At 40.1% G+C, this 14858-nt stretch overlaps 1 protein-coding gene across 1 annotated transcript; it reads right to left on the bottom strand.

Moving 5' to 3' along the window:
- Positions 1-289: 289 nt before the first annotated feature.
- On the bottom strand, positions 290-14858 carry LOC137256215 (cilia- and flagella- associated protein 210-like). The gene is made up of 9 exons (XM_067793936.1): positions 14675-14858; positions 10748-10974; positions 9876-10049; positions 9185-9390; positions 7964-8174; positions 7036-7121; positions 4899-5091; positions 3026-3190; positions 290-1495 (listed from the first exon to the last, which is right to left on the bottom strand). The coding sequence occupies exons 1-9, from the start codon at positions 14718-14720 to the stop codon at positions 1139-1141; spliced, it is 1665 nt and encodes a 554-aa protein (XP_067650037.1). The 5' UTR covers positions 14721-14858; the 3' UTR covers positions 290-1138.

Here is a 14858-nt window from a genome sequence, read left to right as displayed (position 1 = left end):
CTTCCCAATGACCTGTGAAGATCTGGCTTAGAACTGATCTTCAGTAACCCATGCATGTCGAAAGAGGCAACTAACAGGATCAGGCAATGAGGCTCGATGACTTGACTGAGACATGTCATTGTATCCCAGCTGTGTAGATCAATGCTCATGCTGTTAATCACTGGGTTGTCTGGTCCAGAATAAGTTATTTACAGGACGCTGCAATATAGCTAGTGTATTGCTCAATACAGCATTAAGCAACAAACAACAAATCAAAATTTTAAGAAAAAAATATATGGAAACTTTGAAATCCAGTAAATATATTTTATTGAGAGTTATTTTACAAGTACAGTCAGCACTGGATGTAGTAAATCAAAGGAACAGAAGATTTGATGTTCACTTACCCAGCTTGACACGGAGATGTATTTACCACCTAACCAGTGATGATGACAGATATCACAGTTTGTTGTATGCAGGCAATGAGGCTCCACCAATGTTACACATGTTTTTATATACACTACATCTGTGTGTTAGTACTACAGGTGTGCAAACATTCCCTGGTTTTAACTAATTCACACATGACCCATTGAGAAAAACAGATGATAAAATGTTGAGAGCAATCATGGTCACAGGAAATATTCATTATGTACAAAGTTTTACTGAAAATCCAGTGGGCTTGTAGTTATAACCACATCGTATGTAATGATATAAAAAATATCCAATTTCCACACTAGAGAGTTTCACAAGGATTAAAAGGACAAACAATTATAGATACAGTATTCAAAAAGTCAAAGACCACTGTGGTACCTGGATGTAATGACAAAAAATATGTCACTACATGCTGGTGGTGAATGTACAGGATTCTTGTGAAATCTATAAGGCTCTTTGGGTTTTATGTCCCAATCAAAAATAAACAACTGAAACAAAACCCTAAATATCCAAACATGGTCACAATAATATGGTAAAACAAAGTCCTGTCCCTCAAAATTAAAAATGACTCCAACAACTTAACACAGACTTTAACCCTTATTCTAATCAATTCAGTGTATAGTTTAGAGGGATGGACTGAGGACTTCTTAAAAATACTGACCATTAAATGTATACAATTTCAAGTAATCTTTCGTGATATTAATTCATAAACGTCCAACATTGGATGACTTCACCACACAAAACCCATTCTTTTCTTGGTGTTTCCATTGGCGTTAATGAGATCCTTGGTCTCGTTTGTCGAGTCCCTCTGGTAGTGGGGCATCTGAACACCGGTCTTATCACAGACCATGTAGCTTGGACGGATTCCTCCCTTCCCTGCAAATATTGGTCCTGCGCCGCCACCTGCTCCCTGCTTGGCAGCCTTACGTAGCGGGTACACGTTGCGACCACCCTTCTCACAGTGGTCAATCACCTTGCTGGCATATTCCTGGAACTGCCGTTCTTCAATGTCCAGTAGGTCCATGTTGGCTTTGTCCAGTGCCAGCTGGTCTTGCCGGATCATGGACTCAATGAGGCGACGGTCATTCTGAAATAATTGCCAATAACCAATGAGGTTCTGATTTCTCTCTTTAAGTATGTGCAGTAATGTACTTTTACAGAGCTACGATCAATGTCATTGCAAATATGCCCATCCACTAGTGAATACACATCCAAGTCCTGATTGTGAGTCTCATTTCTAGCAATGATGAGCTGATGTGACAAGTGGTTGAATGTCATCTTCAAGCAAGTACTCGCCCACTAAGATACCATACCACAGTTTAACACTGACTCCAAATCAGGTGCATAAACACTTCATTTGACATCAGCTGTTCTTTATTTTTTAAATGTTTATGAGTTGAATACTTTTTTCCACCATAAACAGGTGATCAGTTACACCTTTTTTAGTAAATCTTCATGACCTACATTCTTTTGACTTGTCAGCAAGAAATGGGCACATACATACCTCCTACAACACAAGGCATGTTTGTGTCATTTTCTTTGAGACTTAATTATTTTGGGAGGAAAAAAGATAATGACAAATCCCCTGGCCCTGAGAAATTTTAGGAACAAATCTTCTGACTTACATCAAGTCCAACTTCATTGTTTTGGACAAAGTCCAAATCATTAGAATCTGTACTTTACTATGTTTAATCCCAAATATGACATATGATGCTTACTGATAGATACTGAGTGATAAACAAAATCCATCCCTTTTTTAATTTAAGTCCAAATTATTTCCATAGAAATCCAAAATAACACAAAGCACCACTTTAGGTTCTGTATGTTACCTCTAGCAATTCTTGTTGGAAATAATCAACATATTTTAGTCATATGCTATGGACCCGAAATGATTATGGAGGAAACAAAAAATCCCAGGGACCACCCTGAAAAGGAAATGGTTGTACCCAAAAGGAAGGATGTGAGGAAGCCAAATAGCCAAAATGCTTGCATGTTATGCAGATGGCTTGGGTTGATTCTTCACATGTGTACAATATGTGGAGCCCATTGCTGGTGTCCCCTTTTCATGCACTTGTTTTCTGGTTGCCCAGGGAGCTTACTCGATCGGGAAGTTACTGCGTAGGGAGGCTGCTAGATAGGAAGGCTACTAGATAGGGAGGGTACAAGAATAGGGAGGCTACTAGATAGGGAGGTTACAAGAATAGGGAGGCTACTAGATAGGCAGGCTACTAGATAAGCAGGCTACTAGATAGGCAGGTTACCAGATAGGGAGGGGTGATGGAGTTGAGTATTCGTGGTTCAAAGTAGCATACTGCAATATGTATCATGACAAACTGTATGAATCCATACATCATTCTATGTTCACAATATGTCTTATTTTGCTGTTGGTCTATATGAGGTTGCTGCAGTATTCATCACAAAACTGTGCAGAAAGGGCATATCTATAGGAGTAGATTCCTTGTAATCATGCGAGTCAGATGGAGATATATAACCCATTGGTGTATCTGGGATTACAGGGTAGCCTTGTGGTTAGTGTTTGCTTATCGACCCGGTTCGACTCCCCAGATGAGTACAATACTCTTTAGAGTAGGTATTTACAACATTATAACATACTCACCACCTGCTTCTGGTGGAAGTCCTTCAACTCAGCAGCGTTTGTCCTCTTCCTTTTCTGCTTCTCCTCCTCATTCCTTTGGAAAATTTCATCAGCAGCTTTTCGTAGATGAACCATCTCAAGCTCCTCACGACGCTCAAGCTTCTTCTTCTCTTCATGCTCCTTCATCTACACACAAATACATCAGGTTTAGAGAGTAGTCACGGTAACTTCTGGTTTGACCAGGGTCAGTGGGGTAGCCTAGTGATTAAAGCATTTGCTAGTCATGGTGAAGACCTGGGTTCAATTCCCCACATGGGTACAATCTGTGAAGCCTATTTCTGGTGTGCCTGGCTGTGATATTGCTGGAATATTGCTGGAAAATTGCTAAAAGATGCATTAAACTGTACTCACTCATTTTGAGAGTAGCCATCACAGAAACCACTATAAATATGAAGATACAAGACTTACACCAACATTGCATCAGGGATAAGGATGGTAAACTGTGTATTGTCTAACACTCAGCAACATATAAATATGAAGATACAAGACTTACACCAACATTGCATCAGGGATAAGGATGGTAAACTGTGTATTGTCTAACACTCAGCAACATATAAATATGAAGATACAAGACTTACACCAACATTGCATCAGGGATAAGGATGGTAAACTGTGTATTGTCTAACACTCAGCAACATATAAATATTTTACATTGAGAAAATCAACTTGATTAAATTTTCCAGTTCTGCTGGTGGCAAAGAATTTGAACACCATCACATAGGTGGATCCAGAAGGGGGTGCTGGGGTACGCAACCCCCCTTTGGTCCTAAAATTTTGTTAAATGGCTATTGAAACTCGGGGGAAAATGAAGTGTGGAACCCCTCTTTTTCAAAAAGCTTTATTCGCCCCAGCTTCACAGAACGACAAACTGTTGTGTAATAGTGCTGGCTATATGCAAATCGATAATCGGAGCTCAGTAATCAATCAATAAACAGTTGTTACCATAAACTCCACCTGACAGAATTGATGTGGGCAATACTGGGATACAGTCATAACATCGTGCAAATGAAACAGACATCAATTAACACCAAGACGAGAAGAGAGTCGGCTTTGTTAACTGACGTTACGCTTCATTATTTAATGACGTCACAGACAGCAACATACAGACTCAATGGTTGCTAGGCAAAGGTGACATATGCACATATGCACACTGATATATATGACACTGGTTATGTTTCACCGTATAGATATCAAGTGTAAATATTGTGTTTGTTATTGATATAAGAATGCATGTGTAGAGTGGGTATGTTGACACAAATAAATTATGTAAACAAAGTATTTTATGAGTGTTTCTTCATTTGTTAAGCTTACTTAACTAAGCGTACTTAACTAAGCGTACTTAACTAACTAAGTCTACTTAACTAACTAAGTCTACTTAACTAACTTAAGTCTATTTAACTGCAACAGACTATGGTTAGTCCTCTACTGTTAACCTATCGACCATGGCCAATTGAGTCTGTGCCTAGATGTATTGGTGCTGGCAAAACCTGCTTCTGTGGTTTCTGTCTGACTTAACAAACATGATAATAAAAAACATACTTTCTAATTTAATGTTTCATACTTTACGAACATCGATTAATCTCCAGAGCTCATCAATAATCACTGGCGCATGGAAGATGTATTGAATGGCTGATTATTTGATCAATCACTCCAGCAGTCAGGATGACATGTCAAGTTGACCAGTGACTGTCTGTCCTATGTCAAACACCAGACTTCACCTCATTTGATACAGGGACAGTAGGGTAGCCTGATGGTTAAAACCTAAATCACTCACTAACTATGATACAGCTGTATAATGGGAACAACACCATGAAGTAAATCCTCTCACTGTCACCTGTTTGTTTCTGTGTTCAGCAGACTCCTGGATCATCTTGTGAATCTTCTTGCTCTTTTCTGCATCTTCAAGTGCTCGCTTCTGCTCGATCTCCTCCTCTGCTCGCTTGATGCGTTCATCCTCATCATCAAGTTTCTCCTTCATCTGAGCACCGAGTTTCTCACGGATCTTCTCCAGGTGCTGTTGCTTCTCTCTACAACATCAAGTGACAGATTCATCACTGTTGTCTTGTTAACATGACACTGAACTGAGGATGTGATTTGATGTGACCTAAATTTTTCTACACCAGGACACCTGACCATGGCAATAAACTATTACATACAACCAGGACACCGGACCATGGCAGTAGACCATGACATAAGACCAGGACACCGAACCATGGCAGTAGACTATTACATGAGACCATGATACCAGACCATGGCAGTAGACCACTACATGAGACAATGACACCTGACCATGGCAGTAGAGCATGACATGAGACCAGGACACCAGACCATGGCAGTAGAGCATGACATGAGACCAGGACACCAGACCATGGCAGTAGACCATGACATGTGATCAGGACACCAGACCATGGCAGTAGACAATTACATGACAGTGTTCATGATTTTGTTTCAAAGAAACAGAACATTAGGTCCTGTAAGTTTCAGATGTCTGACCCAATGAAAATTCACAGGACCCATAGATTAAAATTAAACAAACATTTCAGATTTGACATTTCTGATAATTGTCATTGAAATTATTAACATTATATGATAACAAACATAAGATTTGTAAACAAGTGTCACATGCCGCAAATAGCAACTTCACACAAAGACATTGTGGAATATTCCATCAGACACTGGGGCTGGGGGGTTGGTGATTTCTGTCTGACCACTGGCGAATCTGCCAGATTTGTCAGAGGGTCAGACGCTATTCGTGAACACTGACATGAGACCAGAACACATGACCATGGCAGTAGACAATTACATGTGATCATGACACCAGACCATAGCAGTAGACTATTGCATGAGACCAGGACACCAGACCATGGCAGTAGACTATTACATGTGATCATGACACCAGACCATGGCAGTAGACTATTACATTAGACCAGGACACCAGACCATGGCAGTAGACCATTACATGTGATCATGACACCAGACCATGGCAGTAGACCACTACATGAGACCATGGCACCAGACCATGGCAGTAGACAATTACATGAGACCAGGACACCTGACCATGGCAGTAGACAATTACATGAGACCAGGACACCTGACCATGGCAGTAGACTATTACATGAAACCAAGACACCTGACCATGGCAGTAGACAATTACATATGTGACCATGGCACCAGACCATGGCAGTAGACAATTACATGAGACCAGGACACCTGACCATGGCAGTAGACAATTACATAACACCAGGACACCTGACCATGGCAGTAGACTATTACATGAGACCAGGACACCAGGCCATGGCAGTAGACAATTACATGTGATCATGACACAAGACCATGGCAGTAGACCATTACATATGCGACCATGGCACCAGACCATGGCAGCAGACAACTACATGAGACTAGGACACCTGACCATGGCAGTAGACAATTACATGAGACCAGGACACCAGACCATGGCAATAGACAATTACATGAGACCAAGACACCTGACCATGGCAGTAGACCATGAAATGGGACCAGGACACCTGACCAATACCTGAGACCAGGACACCAGACCATGATAGCAGACCATGACACAAGACCATGGCAGTAAATCATCACATGAGACCATTACAACAGACCATGGCAGTAAACCATAATATAAGACCATAACATTAGACCATGACACGGTGGCAGGAGACCATTACATGATGCAATTACACCAGATCATGGCAGTAGACCATTACATGATTGATACCATGGCAACAGATGATTGCATTAGACCATGACAACAGATCACTGCACCAGACCATGGTAATAGCACTAAGCCATGACAACAGACTTTGCACCAGCCATGACACCAAAGGTGCAAGGAGGCAATGACAGAATCCACAAATTTGCCAAGCTGAAACTGAGCACACTGACAGTAAATTGTCCCCTACTTGTACATCAGTACCAGTCTGTGCTGATGACGATAGACAGGATGCTCCTACCTGTGTATCTGTTTCTCCTTCTCAGCTCGCAGCTTCATCATCTTCCTCTTGGCTGCAGCAAATATTCTGCACTCCTCATCTTCCTCCTAGAGAAAAACAAAACCAACACCCATTAGTTGTACTTTACCATGTATGTGGGTAGCATTACCACAATGGGATCTCCATTTAACACTGAATATTAGATTGACAAGTTTAGCATGTGGGTGCCTGGCAGTTGTTTGCTTTAATAAATAGGCATTAGAAGAATTGATGTCACAAACTTACTTGTCTCCCAGTTTGCCATTCCTGCCACAACTCTGCCCATGGCCTACACTGACCTCCTCCTACTGCCACACCTCTACCCATGCCCCCATCCTACACTGACCTCCTCCTACTGCCACACCTCTACCCATGCCCCCATCCTACACTGACCTCCTCCTACTGCCACACCTCTACCCATGCCCCCATCCTACACTGACCTCCTCCTACTGCCACACCTCTACCCATGCCCCCATCCTACACTGACCTCCTCCTACTGCCACACCTCTACCCATGCCCCCATCCTACACTGACCTCCTCCTACTGCCACACCTCTACCCATGCCCCCATCCTACACTGACCTCCTCCTACTGCCACACCTCTACCCATGCCCCCATCCTACACTGACCTCCTCCTACTGCCACACCTCTACCCATGCCCCCATCCTACACTGACCTCCTCCTACTGCCACACCTCTACCCATGCCCCCATCCTACACTGACCTCCTCCTACTGCCACACCTCTACCCATGCCCCCATCCTACACTGACCTCCTCCTACTGCCACACCTCTACCCATGCCCCCATCCTACACTGACCTCCTCCTACTGCCACACCTCTACCCATGCCCCCATCCTACACTGACCTCCTCCTACTGCCACACCTCTACCCATGCCCCCATCCTACACTGACCTCCTCCTGCTGCTGGTTGATCTCCCTCATCTTGATGACATCCTGTTGCTGCTGCAGGTTGTCCAGCATCATCTGCTTCCTCTCATCCCGACGGATGTTCTCGAGCCGCTCCTTCTCTATCTGGTGTTGCATGGCCAGGGTCTTCAGCTCATTACCTTCAACATGGTCATCATCAGCTTCCTTCTCCGCCTGAATCATGTGCTCTTTTATCCTGCAGTAGAATCAAGACCTGCACCTTCCATTCACTTTCAGCAACATATAGGCAATGGAAACAGAATTCAGCTTCACTAACTGGAACTGTCATGGGATAGATATATTTATCTGACAGACGAACCATCACAACTGCTAGTCAGTGACGTGTGATTTTATAACACTTTTGAATGAATTTGATATATGTAAGAGATTAAAAGCGTGAGTGAATGAGTTATGCATAACACTTCCCACGATATTCCAATTTGATCATTGCATGTGGAAAGAAAATCTGAATTGATAGAGGTTTCTGAACTTTACCACTTTGGTGAAACCCATCAGCATGAGGACAGCACTGTTCATCCTCGATATATCCAAGGTATACCTTCTGATAAATCTCCACTATACCCTGGATAAATCTGCGGCTTGATAATTCTATAACCTCCCTTTGCTGGCTCCGCTTTCTCACAGTAGTCAATCAGTTATGCCACCATTACAACTGAGCTTGCCACTGTCAACAAGATAGTGGTCGCAGCTGTGAAGGTTTGTTTGTTAGCACGACTCAGATCTGCAGACATGCAGACAAATTGACAGGCCCGAAACTCTAAAAGAATATGGGCAAGAACTCCTTCTACCTCTTTCAAGAACCTCTTGTACCTCCACATGATTATTGTTGCCAAGTTTAATTGATTAGATAATTTAAGAAGCGAAAGTGAGTTGTGATTGGTACACTAAACTTCCCAGCTTAGACACCTGATTGAGGGAGGCCCAGGGCCTAGATTTTCAAAAGATATCTTATCGCTAAGATAGTTGTAAGTCCCATACATTAACAATGTGAGAGCTTTGAAAATCTGCGCCCTGAATTAAAGGAAACGAGCAAAGGTTTCTGGTGAACTTAACTGACAAAACTCTGTATGGCACAGTGTGTGCCTTAGGTGACACCTCTGGTTCGGTTCCAATCAAATGTCAGAGTGGTCACCTAACGCTGTGTTTCACAACTGATAAACATTCATATGAAAACATTCAGCTTACTGGGCTGTCTGAAAGGCTGCTGTTTCTCTTGCAGCAGCTATTCTAGCTGCGGCCTTTGCATGATCCTTCTGAATCCCTTCCTCATACTCTCTCCGTGTTATCTCCAGCCATTCCTGATCCTTGCCCTCATTGGCTCTCTCTTTCAGCTGCTTAAGTTCCAACTGTGCTTCACGTTCCTTCAAAACCTCAGTGAGCAGCAGTGCCCCCTGGAAGAAGAAAAGGACTCGGTTTAGAAACTTGGTGAACCGTTGAAAATCATTTGAAGAGGAAGCTGCTTCTCTTGCTTTAGAAGCTGATCAGTTGAATATCATTCCAAAAGGAGTCGGTTTAGAAATGACTGGTTATCATTCAAAAATGAATTTAGAAAATGTTTGCATAAAGATATCTTACATTATGTCAAAGATGACGGGAACAGGAACTAAATGTGGGAGGCTGAAGAGTCATTTCAGTGAAAAGCACAAAAGTCCATTTTGCATTCAGACAGATCTTATTAAACATGACTTACCAACTTGTCAACACTAAAATATGGAATGTGAAAAAACTGTAAATCTCCCTTCTGCTTCAGTGACCAGAAATGAGCAGGATCTAAATCATTTCCTTTGCAATTAATTCATATAAAGTACTATTAATAATTTAAAGAAAACTTGGCCTTTAAAACTTTAAAAACAGTTTATGTTGCATAGAAACTCACATGGAAAGCCTTGACTCTGTCTGTTTGATAGTACTGCTGGGTCTTAGCCTTCTCAATGGCTTCTTTTCTCTGTGCAGCCTGATACTGAGCTTCCTCCAAATCAACCTTTACTCGTTCTTCCTCTTCTCTTCGTTCACGGATTTTCCGGGCCTCCAATTTACGCTGTCTCTGACCCTGATTTGAATGTACAGTTAAGATAAATTTAATGATTTAGAAGAAAAACTGAAAAAGAAATACCACGCGAGCAATACTGCTTATAGTCTCAGTATTGATAGTGTCATAAGGGGCAAACTTTAAAAAATCAACAGTTACAGCCTGCTTCACAGCTTGGATATATTTCATTTTGCATAAGTCACTTTGATACACAAACGAGTTAAAAACACTGTACCCTCTTAAATATTTGATTCTACTGTCAGTGAATAATGAATTGAATTCATTATCACAAGAAATTGTTTGATTCACTGTATAACTGAATGAATAGAAACAATACTGTGCACCAAATACATATGGATAATAACATATTTTTTTCGACCAGATTGATGATTTTTAGATTGCTGACTGTCAAAGTATGCAGAATAGTTTTGGCAAAACCATTCAGAGCTAGTATTAGCTTTAACGTCTTTGTCATTGGACTATTAGAAAATATACACATCAACTTATCCTTTCACATGTTCACATGATTCATGATTTTCAGAACATTAAATATTATTCAACAATGCTCTGCTTCAGGCAGAGTGAAACACTACTCGTATCTTAATGTGGAAAAAATGTTTTCAATTTCTATGTACATTTTATGAAATTATTGTTGCATTTTTAAAGCGTTTCATGTAAATATGTAAATGTTTCAAAAGATTACGTAAATGTTATCTTACAGCGATGGTATTGCCCCAGTTTTTGACCATTTCTTTTGATTTGTTTCTCTGTTCTTCACGTTCTTCCGTGATTCTCCTGATCCGATCTTCCTCAATCTGCCTCCTGTTTAACTCTCTCTGAATTCTTTCCCAGTCTGTTTTAGACAACACTGTGACCTGCCGTAGGTCATTGCCAGTTGAGAACTGTAAGGTGGCATTTTGTGGTTCGACTGGCATTTTCTGGCCACCTGTAACAACATACATGAAAGGATTGTTGGGCACAATGATATCCGGGAAATATACCTTGGCCGAAATCAGTGGCATAGCCACCAAAACAGCAAAAAGCCAGGGCTTACACATGATTGTTGCTAAAAAGGCTGGGCAAGCCCTCAATACTATCTAAATTTAAAGCTTTGCAAGTGTTTAGAATTGACATACACATTTTAGTAATTTAAGCTAAAATTATGATACATCATGTACCCCCATAATAAACAAAATGGTAATTCATGGATCTGGTTAAAAGCCAACAGATGCTTGGGTTGTGTGTATCTTATAGTCATAACTAATTGTTTCAGCTAGCATCACAAAATATGACGTCACAACATGACATCAAATGCCTTAGTCATCTATGCCATTTTGTTGATTATTAAAGCATGATGATTTAACTAAACAAATGTTCATGTTTCGCTGTTTCAGGTATGTCCTCAAATGAAACACCAGACACATTTCCCTTGAAGACCATCTAGTTCATATTTACATAAATATTTTATTTGTATAAACACTAGGAACGCCATATATGTAAATGTTTCAGATCGACTACTGGTGCAAACTTTGTAACATCTATCCTTAGTAACATTGATCTGGTTCAATCTGGTTCATTGTTCTTTAGTCCCAGTGAGTGCCAGTTTAGACAGCTTCCACTGTAAGCATTGCAGTACGTACGACAAGGCATTTCATTAACCGGATGTAGATTGGCCAGGGTCAAAGGTTGCATGCATATGACCAGAACTGATTATGCTCAGCATGATATGCTTTGTTTACAATGTCAGATATGGCTGGATGTTACAATATGTGTATGATAAACATGGTCAGACCTTTTGATTACTTAACCCATACTGAAGAATTATTCTTTACTCAAGTACCGTAATCATAAATAAATACCAAGAATTGTGTAGAGAAAGCTTTTTGTCAGTGAAATACTGTAACTTTGAAATACAGGCAACTGTGTATGAATTGATCCAAAACAGTTTTCTTTGGTTTCTAATTTGGAATTATTGTTATATTACTGTTGCATGATTGGTTAGCACATCTATCAGGCAATAGCAAATAGCAGTATGATGCGCATCTAGATACTGTGACAAGTCCTAGAGTAAGAGACTGGAAATATTACACAAACATATGAATCAAACTCTGTGATGATTATATCAACAGTCATTGAACCAAGGGACATAACTCTATCATATGTATCTGCTGTACTGTTAAACCAGGGGAGGTAACTCCATGGTGCTTCTGTATTGAAAATAGGGGTAATCCCAAGCTATACCTTGTGCTGTTTTTCACTCCTCAGATGCCTTCATCATCCACACCATTTTGTAGATTATTAAAGCATAATGATTTAACTAAACAACTGTTGAAGTTTCGCTATTTGACAGTCATCCCTTTCTGTGGGTGCAACACATGCTATCAGACTTACATGAAAAAACTGGCTTGGTACGCACATGCAAATCAATTTTGCACAGAAACAACAAATCCCATATAATGGTTTGGTTTTCTTTAGGCCTTTCCCCCATAGCACCCACCACAATTTCCAATTCCATGTTTATCCATAAATAGGGTAGGTTGGTTGAATTTATCATTTTTATCTTAGTGAAGTACAAATTCTAGTACTTTTTTGGTTGAGTCCCATCTGGGATTTGAACCAAGAAAGTGAAATCCCAAATATGACGTGTGTTCCATTTGACCTCTTTCTGAAATGGTATTGTGTAATCATAGCTTTCGGCCGTGGGAGCCATGCCAATTTACACTTATAAGAGGGGTACACAAAGTACGCAGTCTAGACTACCATTTGTGTGACTTCCATTTTTGTGGAAGTTGTGGTGGCTGAGTGGGCTAGGCGGCTGACTTTTGTGTGCTGACAATCAGGTGCCTGACACTATGGGTGCGGGTTCGAATCCCGGACGGGACTCAACCTAAAAAGTACTAGAATTTGTACTTTACTAAGAAAGGGAAGTCCCAAATATGACATATGTTGCAAAGACAACAATGTTTCAGAAAGAACCACTGTGACAAAAATCCAAAAATCTTTTAAATGACCATGGCTAATAACCTATTATAATATCTAAGGCTACACAGATTGTTAAAGGTTTGAGTGTGCAACACATACAACTTTTTAAGCTAAGCTCCATGTTTGTAGCTGCATTGTACGCACAAGAAAATATAGTCTTCAGACATCAATATATTTTGATGATCGGTAATCACCTTAGCAACTTCAGAACAGAACACAATTTGTCAACAGAAATGGTGGCTAAGAGATGCATATACACCATATATTGCCCTCAGCATAAATATCTGAGGTACCTTGATACTCCTTTATGGTAGTTTTGATGTATACCATGGTGTAACATGTTTTCAGGGTAATAACACAAAAGATGATCATGTACATGATGAGCAGATTATCAAACCGTAATTCCGTAAATAAATATCTCCTCACCTTTCATAAATTTATTGTTAGAATGTTCTGTTGTCCGCTGATTTCCAATGCAATGAACATTTTGTGTCTTGTCCGCCAGCACGAGCGAGACAAGTTACGTACCATGTTTTCGGGTTACTTGTTATAGCATGGGATCATGCCCTTGTGTGGAAGTGCATGTGATGCATTCTTCTCCATATAAATTAACAAATACAACATGTGATTTTAATTAAAAGCCAAGCAAACTGGTAATTTTTTTCTTGACTATGTGATTTTTTTTGTAAAAAATGTAAAAATAAACAAATTTACAGGCAAACATATACACATTCATTCTTCTTGCCTGCATGGCATGCCATGACAGAGACAATAAAATATGTCATGTCTGTACACTATAGTATTTTAAATGAACCCAGTGGTCACAAGCCTGGTATGAATTCTGCAGCACAAAAAAAAAAATAGGGATGAGACAACCTTATCACGTCGACAACATTCCATTCAAGTCACATGATATTTATGTTGGACTTTTCACTCAAGCAGACAATTGTCCACTTGACAAGTTGTGAGCATTATTTCAAAAGTTATGATCACATTTATGAAGGTTCTCATCAAAGTGCATTACGTTTAAGGGAAGAATTTTAGTACTTTGACAGAAATTTAGGCCACAACATCTGTGAAAACTGAATATTTCAAACATTTTGTGTTCCGATTGTGACAGAAGTGTCTGCACTCAAGACAGTGTTTACAGGTGGCACTGTCATCTCACTGTACACTAGAAATTATGAAAAAGAAAGAAATATCCCAAAAAACATGGTTCCTCCGAAAACATGGTACAGCACAGTACTTCAATACTCGAGTTGCATTTTGATTCACATCTGTAAATTATATAACTAAAGTTTTCACTATTAATTTCTATTCACTCAAAATTTCTCATCATTTAGTCTTACACAATTAAACATTTGACTTTGGTGAAATAATGCAAGAAGTTATTAATTATCATGCTAGATTTGCCCTACACAGGACGGGAGTTTTCGCTACCTACAATGAACAATCAACTCGAAAAACATGAACTACTGATCAAAACACGAATGACAGTGTACGAAAGTCAACCCGATGATTTAGGCAGATTCCCAAAAAGGTTAAAAAGGAAAATTATTGGATTATCACTTCAAGTTGTTCACCCTGTCATTCTCAATAACATAGAAAAGGTAAAAATACACGCCCTCAAAATTATATTCTGGCTGAACCCCTTGCAGATTTACCTCTTTCTTGTCCCTTTCTACGACCGTGCAACACTTTGGCAGACATGGTTACTTTCAGACTCCTCTTTTTACTTTTTAAAGTCGACTGTTATTAACGATTTTCACACAACATTCTGCTATACAACTCTCTTCGCTGGTAGTTAGGCAAACATCCATGTATCCAGTACGTCACTTCCGTTTATTT

Source organism: Haliotis asinina, chromosome 11, assembly GCF_037392515.1.
Source record: "Haliotis asinina isolate JCU_RB_2024 chromosome 11, JCU_Hal_asi_v2, whole genome shotgun sequence".
NCBI classification, from domain to species: Eukaryota; Metazoa; Mollusca; class Gastropoda; order Lepetellida; family Haliotidae; genus Haliotis; species Haliotis asinina.
Note: the sequence above shows the minus strand (reverse complement) of the source record. Positions and strands in the feature narration are given on the sequence as shown.